The sequence below is a fragment of the Rana temporaria genome, chromosome 4 (assembly GCF_905171775.1).
Source record: "Rana temporaria chromosome 4, aRanTem1.1, whole genome shotgun sequence".
Classification (NCBI taxonomy): Eukaryota; Metazoa; Chordata; class Amphibia; order Anura; family Ranidae; genus Rana; species Rana temporaria.
This window is the reverse complement of record NC_053492.1, coordinates 125,966,071-125,989,844: the sequence shown is the minus strand read 5'-3', so window position 1 is coordinate 125,989,844 and position 23,774 is coordinate 125,966,071. Positions and strand designations below refer to the sequence as shown.

Genomic DNA, 23,774 nt, shown 5'->3' with positions numbered 1-23,774 from the left:
CTCGAAAACGGGTAACTACTGCTCATATTTTAATACAAATAGCCGATTCCCCTAGACCGAACGAGCAGGAAGCTAAGGGGAGAAATTTTTTTTTTTTACAAATGGGTGAACTCCCGCTTTAACCTTTTTCAAGGCACCATTTAAAATTATGCACAATTTTAAAGTACCCCATTCTAAAATGTAAAAAAAAAAAAAAAAACTAATAGTTCTATATAACACAGCAACATCCACACATGTAGGTTACCCAATGTTGCAGGTGATTTATTGTTCCATACACCTTTGGACACTAGTACTGACTAGTATTCCAGTGTTTCTCTTCTTAGTTTATCTCCCTTACTCGGCTAACAAGAGAAGGGGGGAAACAAGGATGCTCTACAGGCACCCAACATCCAAAGTAAGACATTGGAAGCCTGCAGAGCATTCGCTGTCATCATTGGTTGGTAGGATGCCAGTGGCTGGAAGGTTGTGATGGTGCACAATGAAAACCTGCGGCTTTGTGTACCTAAAAAGCAGACTTGAGCCACCCCCTGGCTTGTACAAGGCACACCTTAGAAGGCAAACTGATTGAAAAAGGCTGATCTAGATCATCACTCGCCCACATTTACATTGTACATACATGATGAGCTAAAAAGTGCTGACATTGCTCAAAGAGAACCAACCTGAAACTCTGCGGTTTTGGGATTTGCAATGTGGACTGCTTTGGTGGAGGAGACAGAAACACCTAGTTTATCAGCGATGTCATCCACTGAGCACTGCAGGTACAAGACATCAAATAGAATAGTCATACAGGAAAGAATGATAAATAAAATACAATACTGTATTATACACTTTCTAGACTAATTTAACAAAGTGAAATTAAAAGGGTTGTAAAGGTAAAAAAAAAAAATCCAAAATAGCTTCCTTTACCTTAGTGCAGTCCTCCTTCACTTACCTCATCCTTAAAGTTTGCTTTTAAATGTCCTTATTTCTTCTGAGAAATTCTCACTTCCTGTTCTTCTGTCTGTAACTACACACAGTAATGCGAGGCTTTCTCCCTGGTGTGGAGTGTCGTGCTCGCCCCCCTTCCTTGGACTACAGGAGAGTCAGGACGCTCTCTACGTTGCGGATAGAGAAAGAAGCTGTGTGTTAGTGGGCGTCCTGACTCTCCTGTAGTCCAAGGGAGGGGGCGAGCACGACAAGTCTTGCATTACTGTGTGACGTTACAGACAGAAGAACAGGAAGTGAGGATTTCTCAGAAGAAATAAGGACATTTAAAAGCAAAATGGAAGGATGAGGTAAGTGAAAAAGAGGACTGCACTAAGGTAAAGGGAGCTATTTAGGGAATTTTTTTTTTTTTTTTTACCTTTACAACCCCTTTAAGTTTAACTTTTAAAAACTGCAAGCAGATAACTTCTTATTGCAGAAGAGACATTCTGCCATATTATATATATATATATATTAGGGCTGTTACTGATCAAAATGTTTGTTCGATTAATCGTTTTTTTTTTTAATCGATTAATCGACTAATTTCTATTAATTATAACGCATATACAGATCCAACTACTTTTAGCTGATCTCCTCCTTGCAGGCGGATTCCCAGTGCAGCTACCAACCACTGGAAAAATGGATAGCAGGATACAAAAAACACACAAATGCAGCGCTCGATAGGAATAGCATTAAAACTTTTATAGTCTTCAAGTAGGTTACAAAATAAATATTGCACTGGAGATAAAATCGATGTAGCTACATAAACTGTAAAAATGGTGCAAGTAATACCAAACGGTAGCAAAAGCAGTCATAAAAACATGTAGCTAAGTATAAAAATGTGTACAACAATACCACTGCTGAATCCAGATGAGGAGGGGTTAACATCAGTCCGTCGGCATGTAGATGTCCCATGAAGGGAACTATCACAACTCCCAGTGGATGGTTGTAGAATCCCAGGTTGATAGAGGGAAGTGATAGGGGGAAGTGATAGGGGGAAGTGATAGGGGGAAGTGTAACAGCCCTTGCGTGTGGCAGATAGTAAGGTCCTGCCGGCATGCAGATATGAAGGCACAGCAAAGGAGCCCTTCAGATGGACACGGCAAGCCCCGCCGGTGTCCGTGACGTTACTGGATCTCCGACGGAACTCCCTGAAGGCCCAGAAGCCGGCGGAGAGGTGAGTACCAATCAAAAGAATTTTAATCGATCAAAAAGATTGTGATCGATCAAAAAAATTAAAGATTAATCGATTAATTAAAAGTTAATTTGCACAGCCCTAATTATATATATATATATATATATATATATATATATATATATATATATATATATATATATATATATATATATATATATATATATATATATATATATATATATATATATATATAATTAGGGCTGTGCAAATTAACTTTTTTTTTTTTTTTTTTTTTTTTTTTTTTTTGGGGGGGGTTATACTGCCTTAAGTGACTTTTACCATGGAATTTTCATTTTTATTTTTTGGCCAAAAAATCTTGTCAGTGCTGGCCAATACACAGTAGAAAAAGGGTGTCAATTTTGTGCTGAAATTCTGAACACATGTACGATTCAGAAGTGTTCCCATGAAAATTGGCACCTGAACCGCACCGCAGTGCTCAGAAAATGCACAGGACCCTTTTTTAATTTGCACTGTGGGTGAACCGCATACATGTGGACAGCTTCAATGGAAATCATTGTTATTTCACATGTTATGTGCATCGGATGTAGTTAAAAACGCATCCAATTCGCATATACAAACATCACATTCATACAAAAACTGTGTTCCGCTATATCTTGAAAAAAAGAGTGGGAGAGAACATACCAGGGCAAAAGTCAGGGCTTCTGTAAACCCAGCTGCAGCCAAGTCCTGTCGCAGCAATTCAGTCAGCTTATTTAAAGGAAACTAGAGAAAAGAAATATGCATATCTGTTACAAATTAAAAAAAACGTATAAAAAGATTATATAAAGTATTTTACAAAGATGTATGGTGGGAAAGCTGCTGCTATCCAGCATAGCCCCGATACCAATCATCAATACATTCACCACACAGCAGAGGGGAAATCGGCCAGCATTACACAGAAAGTAATTTAAGAATACTATAGAGATGATAGGCCATAAAGCCTTCCACGTTCCTCCAATATTCTCCTGAAAGTTCCCTGTTCAAGCTTTTTTAAAGTGGTTGTAAACCCCAGAATTTTGTAATAAAATAAAAACCTGAAAGACAAAGGCATAATGAGCTAATATGACTAGCATACTAGCTCATTATGAATTACTTACCTAAGATCAAAGCCCCACAAAGCTGTCCTCGTCTCCCCCTCCGGCCGCAGACATCTCCCCCGAAGGTTACTTCTGAGTATCGGCGCTGTGATTGGCTGGAGCGTCGAAGACGTTACTCCGCGCAAGCCGTCAAAGGAAGCATTACCCATCCACAAAACCGGCATTCTCAGTGCGCCTGCGCTGTAGACATCGGTGCATTCTTTTTGGCAAATATCTCCTAAACGGTGTAGGTTTAGGAGATATTGCAAACACCTACAGGTAAGCCTTAATCTAGGCTTACCTGTAGGTAAAACATGTCAGAAAGGGTTTACAACCACTTTAATGGAGGATTCAGTAACGCCCAATCAGATTCATCCTTCACTGATAAAACTTCAGTAAAGTAAAAACCTAATTGGTTGCTTTGGCCGAATGCATATTGCAAATGATCTCTTTTTTGCACTGATTTATGAAATGCCCCAACTTATGTCCATTTCTTTATACCACACAAGCTTTTTAACACTAGCTAAGGATGGATGGATTTCTCACCTGGTTAGCAATGGTGTATGTTTTTGGGATGGTCATTGGAATATTATTGAATCCATACGCTACAGCTGCATCTTCTACAATGTCGCAGGCATGAATAATGTCCGCTCTTGTTGGAGGAATCTCAATTTCTAATTGATCGCCATCCTCTAACACATGTGATTTCAAACACATCCGGGTGAGTAACTTGGCTAAATTTGCTGGTGTCTCCCTGTTGAAACAAAACACACACATGTATCCTCCAACATATATAAAAAAAATAAATAAGAAAAACTTAAAATTTACATAAAGCCAAAAATGCATCAAAATAAAAAAATAAAATAAGAAATAATAAAATAATGGGAGGTATAGATTGTGTCAACTCTCCACTTTTGCGTACCAGCATAGTGTGCTTGATAATGTGCAGAAAATTATCAGCAAGAAAATAAAGAAAATGTAAACCCCCAAGTACACAGTTCTACCTGCCAAAAGATTTGTATTCCTCTCTAGCTAATCCTAAGATTTATGCAGCCCTGCCAGACAGCACAGCCACACAATTTTTTTCTACTTAAAGTGATACAAAAGCATTTTTTTTATTTAATAAAAAAACTTACCTGCTATGTGAAATGGTTTTGCACAGATCAGCCTGGATCCTCCCCTTCATGGGTCCCTCTTAGGTGCTCTTGGCCCCTCTCTCCTGTCAAGTGCCCCAACAGCCAGCAGCTTGCTATGGGGGCACCCGGGCCGAGCCACAGCTCTGTGTGCTCATTCAGTCATGTCGTGGTTCGGCCAGCCCCCTCTCTCTTCTGATTGGCTAACGGACTTTGACAGCAGCAGGAGCCAATGGCACCGCTGCTGTTTCTCAGCCAATCAGGAGGAAGAGTCGCGGGCAGGCAAAGCACTCATGCACATCGCTGGATAGAGATGGGCCCAAGTAAGTATTGGGGGAGCTGCTACACACAGAAGGTTCTTTTATCTCAATGCATAAAATGCATTGAGAAATAAAAAGCCTTCGGCTTTAACAATCCCTTTAAAAAGAAAATATAGCTATGCCACTTCCCTACCCCGGCTTGTAATTGGGGTATGAAGAAGCAGCAATAGGCTGATATGATTTATCAAAGTGGATATATTTACAGGTCATAAAGAGCTTTGCCAATTACTGCATGATAAGAATATTGGTTATTATCCAGCTGGACCTTAGAACCCTTTAACTGCATAATAGACTGCCTATGATTATTCAGCTTTATTTGGAGCTTATGCATGGATGGATCCCTTTGGGTCATATAACTTATTTGATACTAAAAATGTTGATTTCTTCTCTGTACAACTCAAGAGGACATATATTAAAAGGTTCATAATACAAATGTATTTGTGGTTTTGTAATATGAAACAAAAGGGATAACGTTTTCGTTTGAAATGATTTCTGTCAACATTGTGGTAAAAGATTGAGCAAATTAAAAAATGTTTAGAAACATGAACTGCCATTGAGCTGCATCTTTGGTGACTAATTGCATAATTGACATAAAGCCTATAGTAATTATAAATACCTTACATTGGTTCGGATCAATAACAGAGTACTGGGCATACTTGGAGCATACTCTATCACAGTGGTCTCCAAACTGCGGCCCGAGGGCCGGATGCGGCCCTTTGCTTGCCTTTATCCGGCCCTTGGAGCAGTATCCCTCCCACTGATACGAGACACTATTCTGACATCGATGGTGGAGCACCATTTCTCCCACTGACACCACTAATGGGGCACTATTCCTCCCTATGATACCAACAATGGAGCACTATTTCTCCCCCTAATACCATATGTTTAGTCCCACTGATGCCAGGAAAATTTACACCCCCCACTGGCCAAAGTCCGGCCCTCCAAGAGTCTGAAGGACAATAAACCGGCCCTTTGTTTAGAATGTTTGGAGACCCCTGCTCTATCACAATGGGTTGGAAGTGCAGAGTTACAGTACATCAGGAAAGTATTCACAGGGCTTTACTTTTACAGCCTTATTCCAAAATGGATAAAATTCATTATTTTCCTCAAAATTCTACAAACCATACCCCATAATGACAACGTGAAAGAAGTTTGTTTAAAATCTTTGCAAATTAAAAACTAAAAAAAAATCCCATGTACATAAGTATTTGCTTTACAGCCTTTGCTCAATACTTTGTTGAAGCACCTTTGGCACCAATTACAGCCTCTTTTTGAGTAGGATGGTATAAGCATGGCACACCTATTTTTGGGCAGTTTCTCCCATTCTTTTTTGAAGAACCTCTCAAGCTCCATCAGGTTGGATGGGGAGCGTTAGGGCACAGCCATTTTCAGATCTCTCAAGAGATGTTCAAATCGGTTTCAATTCTGTGCTGTCGCTGGGCCACTTAAGGACATTCACAGAGTTGTCCTGTACCCACTCCATTGTTATTTTGGTTGCGTGCCTAGGGTCATTATCCTGTTGGAAGATGAACCTTCATCCCAGTCTGAGGTCCAGAGTGCTCTGGAGCAGGTTTTCATCAAGGATGTCTCTGCACATTGTTGCATTCATCTTTTCCCCGATTTTAACTTGTCTCAGTTCCTGCCGCTGAAAAAACACCCCACAGCATGATGCTGCCACCACCATGCTTCACTGTAGGGATGGTATTGGCCAGGTGATGAGCATTTTTATTTCAATTGGCTTATCTTGATAAGATGAAATTGTGATATAAATATTAGGTATTTGTTGCAGCAAATTGGCGAATATGTTTTATTGTTCAGTAGGCTTCTCACCTTTTCCCCATAAATGATTGCCATTTACTGTAAGCATAGAACACAACGTGACCTAATTTTTTAACCCTTTTGGTTGTGACATACGAGAGAAAAGATATACCTCCTGTTCTAAAAAAAAATTAAAAATACTGGACTGTGTACTGACGTGACACCAAAATAAATTCTGATGTTTCTTACCTGATCCCAATCTTACTGTTCATCTTCTCAGCAGAAATAGTTTCTTTCCTGTATGGCAGTTCCTACAATTAAAAAAACATTGCAGCTGCTTAGATTACATGAACTGGGAATGGGGAATTACTGACCAGTACAAGAGAAAAAAGTCTATAGACAAACACTAAAGAAGTGGAAAAAAAATGAACTCACTGAATTTTATTACACATGGGCATAACAATGAGCAAAAAAAAAGAAAGCAACAGAGAAGAGGAAAAAAAAAACTGTTTTTGCACAGAGCCGGTTCACACATGGGCAGCATGACTCGCAGAGCGACTCAGCAAGGCGCTCTGCATACGACTTTAGAGGTGACTTGCAAAATTACTTCTGTGTTGAAGTCAATGCAAGTGGTTCTGAAGTCGTCCCAAAGTCGTACAGGAACCTTTTTCTTGAGTCACTCCTATTAGAACGGTTCCATTGTACAGAACGGAGCACGGCTTGTAAGGTGGCTAAGTCGCCTGACGAGTCACCCCTGAGTGAGCCGGCTCTTAAATATACAGCAGAAAGAAAAAGAAAAGATATTAAAGCAGAAGTAAACTCTCTCAATCAACATTAACTATTTTTAATCTTTATGCTGCGATCATTAATACAAAATTGGAAGGTATATTATAATTACATGTTTTAACCTTTTATTTTAAATTTTTTCAGTTGCTTCCTTGTTTCTGGCCTAGGCCAAAATTATGTCATGTCATACATCCTAGGAGTCTTCATGGGCATCTTTTTCTACTTTCATCTGGGAGGGGAGAAGGGGCTTTCTCAGCCAAACACACCCTCCTGCCTGCATGCCTGAGCAAAACGCAGATGGATTCCAGGAATTAATGCTACATGAATCCCCAGTAGCGATGGAAAGTTTGGATCTTTTATGTGAATCAGTTCATTTCAAACTACTCATTAAAATAAACCGATTCTTGAGTTCACTTGCTAAGTCTGCTGACAAGCAAGTGAACCGAAGCTCTGGATCTGACCAAACCTTATTAAATAATCTGAATCGGAAGACTCCAATTCACAGAAGGTTGGCAGATCCTTGTAAAGTGCAAAAAAGTGATAAAAAAGGAAAAAATAAAATTATATAATAAAAAAATAAAACCATCTCAACCGACCCTTATATCTGCATGTGAATAAACCATGCATAGGGCATGTACGTGTACATTAACGATGATTGCTTCACACGCTAGGTGTCAGAGAGAGCAAATATTCTAGAAATACAATTCATGGTTAATTCTAAACTGTCCTCTACAGGCTTTGAAATTGTCACCTATGGAGTATTTAACCCTTTCCGTTATATAATCAATCGGATCGTAGGGTACTGTGCTACAACTATTACAGTGTAATAAAGGGTTCCTTTACCGTTTAATTAAGTTTTGTTTTTGTTTTTTTAAAACAAAAAAGATTAAAGAATTAATCTGAATGAGGCGCTCCTCTCATCCAGACTCTGCGTCCCCGCTATCTTTAAGGCTCTGTTCACGCCATGGTGCTCTGGATCGTAGGTGGAATCGCCATGATTCCGAATCGACACAAATGCGGGACACGGTTGAGATCCCAGTTACTTAGGAATGGCACCCCAATTGTCTGATGAATCGCGGTAAAATCACACAAACAGAATCGCGGCGCGCCATTTGCCCAAAATACGTTTCCTGAACTTCTTTTGGGCAAAAGTAACTAGGGCAGAATCGCAGTGATTCCGCCCATGATCCGAAAGACCACGGTATGAACGAAGCCTAAGGCTGCCTGTACCTCATCACTACTGCCATCTGATCATTGATTTAGTGTATTGTTCTACTGGTGGTGACTCATGATTCTTTGATTCTTTCAGTGTACTGCGTTCTAACTGAGACTCATGATTCTTTGACTCGGTGTACTCGATTCTTTTCAGTGAATCGCCGCAATTCTGCCCTCATTCTCAAATTGCTGCAAAAGGTGGGACGCACTTGCGATTCCTGTTATTCCTGCCCAAAAGAAGTTCCAAAAATTATTTTGGGCGACAGGCGTCCCACGATTCTCTTTGTGTGATTTTACCGCGATTCATCAGAACTGAATCAGAACTGTTGTGTTTGTATCCAGTTCTTGATTGTCAGCGTGATGTGAGGTGGCTGAATGGGTGCAGGGAGGGGCTTAGCTCTCTCACCCTAGTATCACATTACCAGACCTGCTCTCCTCTTGAGTCAATAGTGAACTGTTTCAAATGAATCAGCTCAGTCAGATGAATCAATTTATCCAGTTCACTGAAAATAATCGATTCAAAAGAACGATTTGTTCATGAACTGGACATTCTTAATCCTCTGCCCTTATTCTAGATGGCTATGGCTTTATTTAGGGATAAATGATAGTAGATATAAGGGAATTCCCACAGAGATCAGTTACAGCAAGGTGCATAAAGTGCGGCCCTCTGTTGCTACATAGTGGAAATCTCTCTCTAATACATGACTTTTGATGAACATAATCAGGTTATATTAGCACAAGGCTAAAACTTGTCCAGGTAAGAAAATGACCTCTTACCGGATAGAAATAGCTTTTTCCATCTGGATAAATAACCTCAGCAGCTTCAGCACTGTAAATAAACAAAAAGGTACAAATAACTAAAAGAGTACAAAAGACTGGACATGCGTTGCAGTATGCATTACATTGCATATCATAAAATAATACAAATGAAATGTCTAGATATGTATGATGCACGTAGTTTGTGTAAGGCCACTGTTGGCACTGCAGTAGATGATGGCTAGAATGAGACGGATCCAGATATCTATGGGACTTCAGCAGCCTCCCTCTTTCTCATCAATGTCAAAGGTAATTGGCCCAATGCCACCCCATTACTGTGCCTCCAGGACAAGGCTAGTAGGAACAGTAACTGCACAGAGCATAATTAGCTGACAGAAGTGTACATGTTTATACACTAATCATTCTCAGGAGCTGTCACCCTCATCTAACCGCCATCACACATCTTAGAAGCATTCTCCTGATTAATCAGATCTGTAAAATGCACTGGGAAAGAGATTCATTCATTGGACCAAATATATATATATGTATATATTTTACACACACACACACACACACACAGTATATATTATATAATAATAATAACGGTTTGCGACATGAGTCAGGGGTTGATGGATATAACAAAGATATACAGAGATTGATCTATCTAATAACTACACATACACACAGGGGGTTATTTACAAAAGGCAAATCCACTTTGCACTACAAGTGCAAACTACAAGTGCAAACTACAAGTGTAAAGTGCACTTGAAATTGCAGTCGCTGTAGATCTGAGGGGGACATGCAAGAAAATTTAATTTAAAAAAGCCATTTTCGCTTGCACATGATTGGATGATAAAATCAGCAGAGCTTCCCCTCATTTCAGATCTACAGCGACTGCACTTTCACGTGCACTTTGCACTTGTAGTTTGCATTTGTAGTGCAAAGTTGATTTGCCTTTAGTAAATAACCCCCAGTGTATATTTAAATACACACAAATACACAAAACACATTATAGATACACACCCACACACAATTTTGCAAGCGGTAACTACCGTATTTATTGGCGTATAACGCACACTTTTTTCCCCTTAAAAACCATGGAAAAATCGCGGGTGCGCTTTATACGCCGATCCCCTGTCTCTGAGCGCCGCTGCCGACATATACCGAGCGCAGTACACTCGGCTAGGCTCAGCCACGCTCGTCTCCGCTCGCGGTCACGCCCTGCGAGAGGAGCTGAATGTGGCCGAGCCTAGCCTAGTGTACTGCGCTCGGTATATGTCGGCGGCGGCGCTCGGAGACAGCGCGGGAGAAGCGGGGAGGACACCACGAAGGCCGAAGACAGATGCCGGACCAGACAAGGCCGCCGATGGACGCCGGGCAAGTCACCGAAGAGGGACATTTAAACTGTAAGTCATTTTTTTTTCCCAGGAAATTTCCCTCCTAGAACTGGGTGCGGGCTATACGCCGGTGTGCGCTATACCCAGATAAATACGGTATATTGTTTGTAACATTTTAAACAAAGTAAGGTCAACATTGTCAGCATATCCACTAAGCCAGCTAAATTTTCAATATTCTAACAAGTTTTCCTGTTAGTTGCACATTTCTTTTGCCTGTGGCTTCGTTTTGTGACATTTGACATGACTGCTCTTCTCCTTAGTGCTTTAGAACTGGTTATTGCAGCTGTCTGTGTGTCTAAGATGTCTGTCAGGGGAGAAGGGTTGCCCAAATGACACTACAGAAACTGCTGACAAGGCATTGTGCAACTGTTTCACAATTAGCTGAAAGTAACAGAAGTCTGAATTGAATTGAGAAATCCTTTGGCACATTTTACTTACGTGAAGGGCTCATCGCAGAATTCACTGAACATGGTGACCATAATATCCAGGACTATTTTAGCCTATACAATATGGAAGATGAATTCAATTTAATATTCAGCATAATGAGCATTCTGTTCAAATATTTGTTAAAAACTAAAACTAGCAATACACGGTTTGAATTTCTGCTATATCCACAAAAATTAGAGCCCTGGATGGTCCTGTCAGCTTGACAAAAATTGACTAACAGTGATCACATTCATACAGATGCAAGCACTGTGCAGGTATTCAGACAGCCCCGGCTACAATGCAGATTCCTCCATGCATGTTGTTCAGCATAGATGGAAGAGTGACAGATTTCTCCCTTTCGGCCCATGAGGCTGAATGACAGAAAACTACAGGTGGCTATGGCAGAACAAGGGGCTAGTTAGAAAAACACAAAACAAAATGTATGCAAAAGCAGAATTGTTGCCTACAGTGATCAATTAGGTTTTATCTTTTCTTTTTAGAGAACATGAAATGATGTGACTGGTCTTGGTTTTCATCATCCAGTTTTACTTTATATATAGGCATATAAAGCTATACATATTAGAATCTATTGGTAGAAACTATGTACGGTGTTAATAAAGGCTAAACCCCTAAATTAATTAATGAACACACACGAGCCTGTCAGGAAGAAATGTCAATTGGCCAAGTGTGTGGTGATCACTGCACTTGTGGCAGGCAGGACTTGTAGATCATTCATTCTCAGATATCCATGAATGAATGAGGTGCTTGTGTGGACAAATGACTGAATGGTGCAGATTTTAAAAGTGACAACATCTGTGGGGGGGGGGGGGGAGCTGTTGGATGGGGGAGCTTCTTAGCACTATGTTACACCCCATTTGTATTTATAAGCCATGATGCAGAATGGCGCCCGTTGCCCTGGAAGATGTCTTTTGATGATTCAACACATTAGATGGAGCCTCCTACTGAAGTCATCACGCACCAGGAAGTAGATGTCTATGCCGGTTTGGTGAATATTTATACATGCGTGTGTCTTTGAACTTTGTGTAAGTGCACTTCTTTATATAATAAAGCATTTAAAAAGATTTTACACTGTGGAGCGGCTCCTTTCTCTTGCTTTACATAAACCATTATGCTGAAACTCTGGTCACATGCATCCAACTGTTCTCGGTTCACATTGAGTCTATTTAGTTTCCTAAGGAGATTCTATAAGCACTTTGCATCCAGTCTTAAATCAAGGTGGTCATGGAAAGTCATAGAATGCATGAAGATAAAAAGCCTTGTGCCTTTACAACCACTTGGAAACCTGGTGTAAAAGAAACTCCTAGCTCGCCATGCTGACCTGCTGATTGTGCAGCAAGCAGTTACAAGCTCAAGTTCAGGAATTACAGTTCCCATATTTCCTTATGCAAGTCACAGAATTTTTTTTTCTCAAAAAAGGATGTTTATTGAATAATATGGCAAAAATACATGGAAGTCACAGAAATTTGATTCCTCCCTTACCTTTGTCAGATCTGTGGCAGTGCATTCTATGAAGACATTATGAGTATTCAAGCTGATTTTTGTGTGATCCCCTGAAAAAACAAGAAACAAGTATAAAAAAAAAAAAGTGTTGACATAACAATGAATGTTGTTAACTGGTAGCTTTACAGTGGATGTAAACCCTCTCTTACAACCAGTGAAGTGAACAGCCTCAGATGAAACACAAAGATAAAACAAATCCTCCAAATTAAGTTTTACATGTATATGTTCTGTTTTTCCCTTTCTACTATTTGGAAAGTGCAGATTGTTAAAATCGTGTTTCCTCATTCAGCAGCTGGTGGGGAGTCTGGGCTTACACTGCGTGAGAGCTGATTGGAGGAAAGGCACCCCCCCCATCCCCTCCACAGAGGAACAAGGAACATATAGAGATGTATCTGAATAGATGAGCTCTCTGCTAATCTCCCTCTAAGCTCCCTTCCCAACACAAATTTGCAGCTGCTATCTTGTGAGTCTGAGAACTCTATTGATAACAGAGGAACAGAGCAGCAGAAAGACACGGTACTTAGAGCTTTGGAGAGAGATAAGTAAACACTACAGATATATGTGCCCAGGTCATATTTCATGAATGGGGTTTACAACCACTTTAATCTGAAATCCAGTAGGCCCACTGGTTAAATCCTGCTCTCAAAGCATAATGGTATAATCACTTAACTTAGGGAGGAAAAAAAAGGCTAGATTGGCTGTACAATAAAAAGCCAGCCTGTGCAGTTATTTCTGTAATGCAGTTTTTCATAACATAAAGGCCATCACTGCCGCCCTCTTAAAAATGTAAGTTCTCTGGTTAGTCAATTGGTTTCTGTACTTTGAGCCATTGACCTGAAAGCAGGCAGATTATCAGATCTGACTTCACGCTGACTTTTCCAATGTGCAAGCTTGTTTCAGGTTAGTAACACTAAAATAATTGAAGACACACATGGCCAGGCACCTAGCATTTTCAAAAAAAGTTCAGCAATTGCAACTCCAGTTTTAACATACTATTTTTCAAACTCTAACAGGAGTCAAGATGTAAACATCTTTACCATTGATAATTGGCGGCATGGAGAGTAGAATCTCATCACTATCATATATCACGGGGTAAACTGGTTTATCTTCAATGATGTGCAGAAAATGTTTCAGGTGGCTGTCAGTCTGTGGGTGATAGATAAAATACATTGCACAAACATATAAAACACTCTTGACAACTTCAACATTTCACAGGTTCTGATCCAGTACAAGATTCACCCGGGCACTATTTCTTGGTAAATTCATCATAATAGTACAGATTTTTAAAAATGTTGTTAATAAAACAGATTTGTGTAAGAAGTTTTTTAAAACATAAAAGGGATTGTTTGAAATAAAATGTACATAATTAGTTGTGCTTATAATATGCTATTCTCAAGGGGCAACCCATACCAGGGTGTGCAAGTCAAAATTTTCTTTAATGAGAGAGATTTAAAAAAAAAAAAAACACACCTCTGTGTAATGAATAGTGCACAACCAAACCCATTAAAAAGGAAACAAATGTGTTTTTAAGCAACAAAGAACTGGTTAAAGCCCCGTACACACGATCGGATTTGCCGACAAGAATTGTGTGATGGCAGGCTTTTGTCGGAAAATCGTTTGTATGCTGCATCGGACAATTGTTGTTGGATTTTCCCGACAACAAATGTTGGATAGCATGCTGTAAAATTTTCCAACAACAAATGTGTGCTGTCGGATTATCCGATCGTGTGTCAGGAAGTTGTTCGGAAAAAAATCACGCATGATCAGAAGCAATGCTAACCATAACACAACATTAGCAGAAGTTGCCCAAAGGGTGGCGCTAAAGAGCTGTAAAACCACATAGTTTCGCGTTTGCTGGCCGACAATTCTTTGCCGTTTGTATACAAGACAAGTTCATGGCCAACGCCCTTCGGACAAAAGTCCTACGCTTTGTCCGCAGAAAATCCGATCGTGTGTACGAGGCTTAAGAGAACCAGTACCAGCTGGTCTTTTCAAGGAATCTTAAAGTGGAACTTCATCCAAAAGGGGAAATTCTACTTGTTTGCACCCCCCCCCCCTCTATTTTTTTTGGTGAGGGGGGTACATGTTTTTTTCACAGGTACCCGGTCTGTCTACAGGTCTGATCTCCACAGCGATCTGTGTGGAAGTTCAGCCCCACTCATTTCCCCCGCAGCCTTCAGGAAAGCATCACAGGTTCCAGAAGACTGCAAGATCATTCACAAGGGTCAGCTCACGCATGCACAGCAGGACACCAGCTGTGAAGCCAGAAGGCTCCACTGCTGGTTTTCCTGTCCCAAGATGCCGGTGCCTGCATCCAAATACAGATGAAAAATCAGCTTGGATGAGGATGTCACTGGATCCAGGGGCAGGCAAGTGTCCTTATATTAAAAGTCAGCAGCTACAGTATTTGCATCTGCTGAATTTTTTGTGGGACGACTGGATCTTCGCTTTATTATAGATGTGCTGGCCTACCAATTGTATGTACATAACATTACCTGTAAGCCAATTTCTACTTCACCCAACCCCGAAAAAAATAAAAATAAAAAAAGCTGCTAGACTGTAGAAAAAAAACATGCAAAGACTTGTTTCTAGCATACAGAGCCTATGGCACATACAGAGGGCACAGTACTACAGGGCATATCCCGCACATGTCTAATGCCGCATACACACCATCACTTTATGTGATGAAAAAAAACGACACTTTCTGTGAAGTAAAAAATGACGTTTTTGAAACTTCAATTTTCAAAGACGAAGTTGCCTACACACCATCGTTTTTCTCACAATGTTCTTGCAAAGTGAGGTTACGTTCCACCACGTTTTACCATTGAAGCTTGCTTCATAAGTAGCTTCTGGGCATGCGCGGATGAACAAACGTCTTAGAAAACGACGTTTTTTGCTACACACGGTCAATTTCTGTGAAGTAAAAAGTGCACTTTTGAAAAACGACACATAAAATTGAAGCATGCTTCAATTTTTTTTGGTCGTTTTTTACAAGACATAAAACAACGTTTTCCCCCACACACGGTCAATTAAAGTGACGTTTTTAAAAACGTCATTTTTTTTCATCACATAAAGTGATGGTGTGTACGCGGCATGAGAGTTACGTCACCAATAGATGCCCAACAGAAGACATTGAAAAGAAGACCCAGAAAAACAACAAAATGTCAGTGGGAGCTGTAATGGAGCAACAAAGGGAATGTCATTTGCTGCTAATGAAGGAGAGCACTTTAAAGCATCATACACACGATCGGACGTCCATCAGACAAATCTGTGGATTTTTGTCCAAAGGGCGTTGTCCGTGAACTTGTTCTGCATACAGACGGCAGAACATTTTCAGCCAACATACACCAAACTACGTGTTTTTTCAGCTCTTTACCGCCACCCTTTGGGGAACTTCTGCTATTGTTGTCTGATGTTTAGCATTGGTTTTTAATTTTTTAGAAGCAAGTAGGTGGTATACCTGTTCACATTAGGGTAATAGCCTACCCACCAAAAAACGGTAAAGTTCTGCTTTAATTATTTCTTTGCTTCCTAGCAGTTGTTACAATATATAGGAAAATGGATTACGTAGTAGATTATCAAAGTGCTGCTTTCTTTATAAAAGAACAGCACACAAAGTTACAGATGACCAATAGGGGCTCTACGTGTCAGTTATAAGAAGTTAGTGATATTTAACTCATTGAGAGCAAACACACAGCAAAGGTAAGCTTTGGAAAGATGTATCAATACATATATGTAAGATATCCCAAGAAGTGTAAAAGCCATTACTCACTCTGTACAATTCCATAAGCTCTGGAGCAGTGTATTCTTTGTTTTGGTTCAGTGGTCGAAATTTGATACTTGCTGGCGGCTTAGCAGTGTAAATAAAAGGTCCCTTTATTGTGTCTAGATCATGAGTTCCAATTGCGACCAGCGCTCTTTTTCTATTAAAAATAAACAAATATTTAAATAACAAAACTATCTTACTTATGAAAAAATTTGCAAGAGGGAAAACCAAAGTGCAATTTGCTACAACCTAAAAGGGAACTCTGATTGGTTGCTGTAAATTACTGTACATTCTGAATATACCTGACACTTGCAGGTTTGCTTTCACAATTCAAAATGAGCAGAGGAAAAAAAAAGGAAATTTAGTATACGTTGATGGAAATGTGTTATTTTTTATTATTTTTTTACATCTACATTAAAGCGGACCTTCAGTCATTTTTCAACTTTCCAGCTATTAAATCTTCTGCCCTTGTTGTTTTAACTTTGGAATAGTATTTTTTTTTTTTCTGCCAGTAAATACCTTATACAGCCCACTTCCCGTTTCTTGTCTGGTAAAAAGCCTAGGCTTATGACATCATGCACATCTCCGTCTCCCAGGAAGGAAGGGGGGTGAGTCATAAGAGAGCCAATGAGAGATGCAGAGGTGGAGGTGTGCCTCTGTGTGTCTATGTAAATCCAGGAAGTGAACAGGCAGCAGCTTCAGCTGCCCACAGTTAAAATGGCTGCAGCCAGACTCCATGTAGGGAGATTTCTGCAGCATATTTGGTAAGTACAGAATCACTGTCATGTTTCACATGCTTTGTGATATGCCTGTAAATGTTATATGTATTATTCTGTCCCTGCTCCTCCCCTTCCTTTATCTGAGCTTATCCTGTATAGTTAGCCCCACCCCCTTCTCCCAGTAATGCATCAGCACATGTATGGACTAAATCACATGATCTTTTGACCCATCCGCTGCTCATTGTTGTAAGATCCTTACAGTTTATGGATTAAACTTCAAGATCAACAAGGTTTCGTCTGGATAGAGTCACTGTCTGTTAATCCTAATAAGATTGGGGTTATCGACATCTCAACACAACTAACTAAGTTACGGAGATCACACTTTCAATGCTTAGATTGGAGAGACAGAACAATCACAGTATATGTAAAATTATATGCAAAGCTTCAGACTGACAAAGATGTTTTTATACAAATTATGTGAGCAGACTGCAGTTTCTCTAACTTTGAAGCAAAACTTTTCTTTACTTTTGAGAACAGCATAAGAACAAGAAGTTGTCTCTAATTTTGAGTATTATTATTAGAATACAGGATTTATATAGCATCAAAAGTTTGTGCAGCACTTTAAAATGTAAAAAGAAGACCATACAATTACAATACAGTTTAATACAGATAGATTGGAAGGGCCCCGCTCATGGAGCTTACAATCTATAGGGAGGGGGAGGTGGTACAAAAGGTAATAGTTGTGGGGGAATATCTATGATCAGATGGCTGCCGTTTACTGTACAAATCCTATACAGATACTACACACAGCGCTCGTCTTCCGTCAAAACTACAAGGCTGTCTGAAAATTAACAAAGGGAAATCCTGTCATTTACCTGCAGTGTCCCCCCGTCCAGTAAAGGTATTTTGTGAATGTACAATGGGAATTCCTGCCATTTACCTGCCCTTCTGCTCTTATCCATTCACAAACAGTAAAGAGAATACAAGGCATTCTAGAATGGATGAGGGGAGAGAAGTGGCAAGTACATGGCATAAGCTCAGAGAGCCGGAAATATTAGCTGCACTACCTGAAGAAGAGCACTAGGTGTAATATCTGGCAACAGTGAAGATAGGATTTGTACAGTAAACAGTATGCATCTGAACAGTCAGTAACTAATAAAATGTAACTCAACTCACTTGTGCTGTTCCCCAAAAAAATGTAACACTGGAGTTTCACTTTAAAGTATACATAAGCCCTCGCCTTCTAAAACAACCCATTCAGTTTAAAATAGAAATGAAAGGCAAAGTGTGTTTGTGTGTATATTAGAGATTATATATATATAGATATATATATATAGATATAGATAGATAGATAGAGAGGTATGTATCTATCTATCTAGCTCTCTCTATCTGTTTTCGAATTCATAAGGTGCTCAGGGGTAGACAAGGTGAAACAACATAACACTGATCTTCCCAGTGAGTGAGTGTGTGTGTGTCTCTCAGCAGAAATGGAGGAGAAGAGAAGACTGTGTTCTCATTGCTTGTGCGGTGGTCAGCAGAGGGACTGGCAGGATTCATCAGGGATTTCAGCAATACAAAGGGAACAGCAGGCACATACCAGGAATACAAAATGTTGGGTTAACACAGTGTTTCTCAATTCCAGTCCTCAGGCCCCCCCAACAGGTCAGGTTTTCAGGATTTCCCTCAGATGAAAAGGCTGTGGTGATTACTAAGGCAGTGAAACTGATCAAATCACCTGTGCAAAATAATGGAAATCCTGAAAACCTGACCTGTTGGGGGGGGCTGAGGACTGGAATTGAGAAACACTGCGTTAACATAGTCTAAGTTTTCTGTAATCATTTAACTTGAACTTTTCTCACATGAATGCTTCCATCACTAACCTTTCCATACATTCCTCTAATGCCGCATACACACGATCGGTTCGTCTGACGAAAACGGTCTGATGGACCGTTTTCATCAGACGAACCGATCATGTGTGGGCCCCATCGTTTTTTTTCCCCATCTGTGAAAAAACTTAGAACCTGTTTTAGAATTATCTGATGGTTAAAAAACCGATAGAAAAAAAACGATCGTCTGTAGGGAAATCCATTGGTTAAAAATCCACGCATGCTCAGAATCAAGTCAACGCATGCTCGGAAGCATTGAACTTCATTTTTCTCAGCACGGCGTGCGTTGTGTTTTACGTCACAGCGTTCTGACATGATCGGTTTTTTAACTGATGGTGTGTAGGCAAGACTGATGAAAGTCAGCTTCATCGGATATCTGATGAAAAAATCCATCAGACCGTTTTCATCGGATGAACCGATCGTGTGTACAGGGCATAAGATAAATAACTGTCATGCTGATCCACTTTAATAACTTCTGAGCTACTGACCTAGAACAAGTATGCAGATCAGGAGTTCCGGTTTTTCTTTTGACATTCTAACTTCCATGCTTATTCTTATTCTGCAAAGGCTGTCGGGACTTGTAGTTTTCCCCATTTATAGAACACGTTAGATTATGGCAGCAAGCGGATAGAGAAGATCCCCCGCTTGCTATAAAAACGGGGACTCGGGGGTGCAGGGGCCAGTGCATTCATAACATGTTACACCCTGAATATGAGTGTAAAATGTAACACAAAAATGTAAAATGTTACAAAAGGCGAATGTATCCTTTAACCACTTAAGGACCGGACCTTTAGGCAGCTAAATGACCCAAGGGGTTTTTACAATTCGGCACTGCGTCGCTTTAACAGACAATTGCGCGGTCGTGCGACGTGGCTCCCAAACAAAATTGGCGTCCTTTTTTCCCCACAAATAGAGCTTTCTTTTGGTGGTATTTGATCACCTCTGCGGTTTTTATTTTTTGCGCTATAAACAAAAATAGAGCGACAATTTTGAAAAAAAATGCAATATTTTTTACATTTTGCTATAATAAATATCCCCCAAAAACATATCTAAAAAATTTTAGATACGTATTCGTCGACCTATTTTTGGTAAAAAAAAAAAACGCAATAAGCGTTTATCGATTGGTTTGCGCAAAATGTATAGCGTTTACAAAATAGGGGATAGTTTTATTGCATTTTTATTATTTATTTATTTTTTTACTACTAATGGCGGCGATCAGCGATTTTTTTCGTGACTGCGACATTATGGCGGACACTTCGGACAATTTTGACACATTTTTGGGACCATTGTCATTTTCACAGCAAAAAATGCATTTAAATTGCATTGTTTATTGTGAAAATGACAGTTGCAGTTTGGGAGTTAACCACAGGGGGCACTGAAGGAGTTATGTTTCACCTAGTGTGCGTTTACAACTGTAGGGGGGTGTGGCTGTAGGACTGACGTCATCGATCGAGTCTCCCTATAAAAGGGATCACTCGATCGATATGCCGCCACAGTGAAGCACGGGGAAACCATGTTTACATACGGCTCTCCCTGTTCTTCAGCTCCGGGGAGCGATTGCGACGGAGCGGCTATAAACGAATAGCCGCGCCGTCATCCCGGATCGCTCCCCGAGGGAATCCGACCGCCGCAAGTACCGGGGGGGTCCCGATCAGACCCCCGACCCACGTCTAGGCAGGCACGTACAGGTACGTTGATGTGCCTGTCCGTGCCATTCTGCCAACGTAAATGTTCCTGAGGCGGTCGGGAAGTGGTTAAAAAACAATTACACAAAACAACTTAAGAGATTTTCACAATATCCAGCCTGTACATGTGACATTTACATCCATTTAATGCAGACAAGGGAGGGAAAAAGCAGGCTACCTGCATATGTTCTGGTGAAGTTTTTCTTGCAGATCAATGAAGTTCTCATATCGGTCCTGGGTGAAGGTTATGTTGCGAAGCACTGCAGCCACTGCATAGGGACGTACTGCAGCAGTCTAATACACGCATAAAACATAAAACTTTAATATATTGGACTTTTTAAATAACCATTAAATTGTTATATTTAACCAATTCCATTTTTGAACTTAATTAAGTGAAATTAAAGAAAGACTGTGAAACTGTATATTCAGCCCAACATTGTACAGATGCATCTATTTGTACATTCAAAATGCAAAACTTTACCACATATCAACATAGAAATGCATCCAAAATATTTTACAAAAGTCTGCCAGGTTTGGCTAGAGACCCCTGGGGTGACCCCACCACAACTTGTTTACCAGGTTGCTTCAAATGTAAAAGAAAAGGCAGATGTGAAGCATCTTATAACTTTAGAGGGTCTGAGTGTGAAGTAGGCTGTTAGTGTTAGCAGGATGCTACCCTGTGAAAGGCTTTCCTGGGCAGGAAAACTGCCATGAGAGCTTTTGGCTGGGAATCCCAGCAGGAAAAATTAGAACAGGTTTTCCTTTTTCCTGCCAGGATTCCCAGCGGTCTTTTTGCCGGCAGTTTTCCTATGGGAAACACTGCGATGGAGCATACACATGGCCTGGATTCCCGGCCAAGGCTCTAATGGCAGTTTTCCTGCCAGGAAAACCGGACGTGTGTACGCGGCATGAGAAAAGAATTGTCCCTGTAGTAAAAATGCCTTTCACAGGGTAGCATCCTGCTAACACTAACAGCCTACTTCACACTCAGACCCTCTAATGTTATAAGATGGTTCACATCTGCCTTTTCGGTTCTCCCCTCAGTTTTCCTGGTGGACTTTTTACCGCCGGGAAAACCGATCGTGTGTAGAAGGCATAAGACACATTAAGAAGACTCAAGTGTTCGAATGAGAAACTATGTACCTTGTCCATAGTAGCCAGATTTTCCCCTTGCTCTCCCATAATGTGCTTGGATATTCTGAGCATAAGCAATATGCAACAGGGTCAGTTTTTAGGATGCCATTTTCCCTAGATCCATACAACCATGTTACATTTTAAGTAATCTTTATATCAGGGATGCTCAACCCAGGGCCGCAGAGCCCTCTGATGTGTCTCCCAACATCAAACCAGGGAAACGCATGCCCATGCTCTGGGATGGTGGGTCGGCAAGCCCACATTGCGATCAATGGGTTACTGACCCGCCATCCCAGAGCATCAGAGTACATGGAGCCGGCAGCAGAGGAAGGAAGGCAGCCGCATATGCCAATTCTTCCTCTATAGCGCTGGCTCCTGTCCCAGGCAGAGTGATACCAAGTGCACTTGGTCTGGGACCTTTCTAGCAGCCTAGAGAGCGATGCCAGCAGAAGCTAAAAGAGGAAAAGGTCAGTGTATTAAAAATCACATACACTGCATTTCTGCAATGGGCATATTAGTAGTAAAAAAAAAAAATGGATTATTAGGCTGCTTTCACACTAATCCACAGGTGCAGCGCAGTGCACCTGCAGGTTAGCTCCACTGAGTCATATACTTCTATTATATCCTGCAGGTATCTTGCAGGAGTTTTGGTGTGCTTTCTGAAAATGCACCATGCCGGCAAGATTTAATAGAAGTCATGGCTCAGTGCAGCTAACCTGCAGGTGCACTGCCCTACACCCATGGTGCTGGTGAACTGCAACACATGAGCGTGAAAGCAGCCTTACAGGGGGGCTCAGGACAGTAAGGGCTCCTTTACATTTGCAGTTTGGACGGGGGGGGGGGGGGGGGGGGAAGTAAAGTCCCATAGTTCATTGGGGGCCCCTGACTGGTTACCAAATTACTTAAGCTCTTCAAAAGGTTGAGCACCCATGCTTTATATAGATCCCCACTCCTTTGTTACATTTCAAGTTCCACTGTTGATAAACAATTTAAGTAATAGAGATCACCAAGGTCCAAACAAAGGCATACAGGCAAGGGAGCTTCAGTTTGGTTTATTAAACCACTATGGAAAGCACATAAATAGTTATTTCAAATCAGACGTTAACCTCACCTCCTCTGTAATAAAAAGTCTTTGTAGTTGGTTATCAGCTGGTGTGATCCTTTTATATCTAGGTGCATCTATCCTGTAAAAAAAAAAAAAAAAATAGTAACATTATTATCAAAGATATGCACATAAACTGTATACTGCTGTAACACTTACGTATTAGTCCATAGATGACACCAGCAGTCAGGACTGCTCTTGCATTTAGAAAGGTTACTTGTTTCCTACATCTAAGTGCAAGCAATCGGTATTACCTTTCTTTGAAGACCTGCAGCCCACGCACCAGGCCTTCAAGACACAGGAGGTCATAGCGGTTGGCGGGTACATCAATCTTAAAGAGAATAACATCCGATGCTCCATCAGCTTTTCCATCCCCTTTTTCTTTACTGATGATCTCTTTCTCTGATGTCTGAAACAGCAATTAAATTTACATCAACATTTCTAATTTATGGGTTTGGTCAAGAGTCTTTAATAAAATCTTTTCAGTTTCCCTATGTTACATGTCTCACTTTATTATTTTGGATATATGCAGTGAGCACATCTTCCATATTGCTACACTGAGGATTTTGCACTGATGCACTAAAAATGAGATCCTGGTCTAAAGAGAAAGTTGCAGTATAGTCTAAAATGATAGCTAGACAAAAAAAGCAAGGATGATCCGGCATCAGTAGTAGTGTGAGGTGTGTACTAAAGGAATAAAGTTGGCAACAGAAGAATAAAATAAGGAAAATCACAAGGTTTGCGAGAGAAAGAAAAGTTCTTGTTATGTTAAGCTAAGTTTACAACAGCGGCTGGGGGGGCTGAAAAAACAGGCAGTTGATCAGTGTTTTTACCACCCATCTCTAAATTTACAGGAGGTAAGTACATAATGCTATGCTTCGCATCGCCATAACTTTACCTCGGCATTACGAATCTGACAGGTCGCACCCCCTG

At 40.5% G+C, this 23,774-nt stretch overlaps 1 protein-coding gene across 1 annotated transcript in view; it reads right to left on the bottom strand.

Annotated features, from left to right (window-relative positions):
• FARSB (phenylalanyl-tRNA synthetase subunit beta) overlaps window positions 1-23,774 on the bottom strand; it is a 78,752-nt gene that overhangs the window by 41,867 nt on the left and 13,111 nt on the right. The window contains exons 3-14 of the mRNA XM_040349038.1: window positions 23,096-23,250; window positions 22,851-22,923; window positions 20,784-20,899; window positions 16,322-16,472; window positions 13,587-13,695; window positions 12,529-12,599; window positions 11,041-11,102; window positions 9,227-9,278; window positions 6,698-6,759; window positions 3,784-3,991; window positions 2,804-2,884; window positions 660-752 (exon numbers count right to left, since the gene is read on the bottom strand). Of these exons, the coding sequence (XP_040204972.1) occupies window positions 660-752; window positions 2,804-2,884; window positions 3,784-3,991; window positions 6,698-6,759; window positions 9,227-9,278; window positions 11,041-11,102; window positions 12,529-12,599; window positions 13,587-13,695; window positions 16,322-16,472; window positions 20,784-20,899; window positions 22,851-22,923; window positions 23,096-23,250 (1,233 nt within the window). The remainder of the gene's footprint in view (window positions 1-659; window positions 753-2,803; window positions 2,885-3,783; window positions 3,992-6,697; window positions 6,760-9,226; window positions 9,279-11,040; window positions 11,103-12,528; window positions 12,600-13,586; window positions 13,696-16,321; window positions 16,473-20,783; window positions 20,900-22,850; window positions 22,924-23,095; window positions 23,251-23,774) is intronic.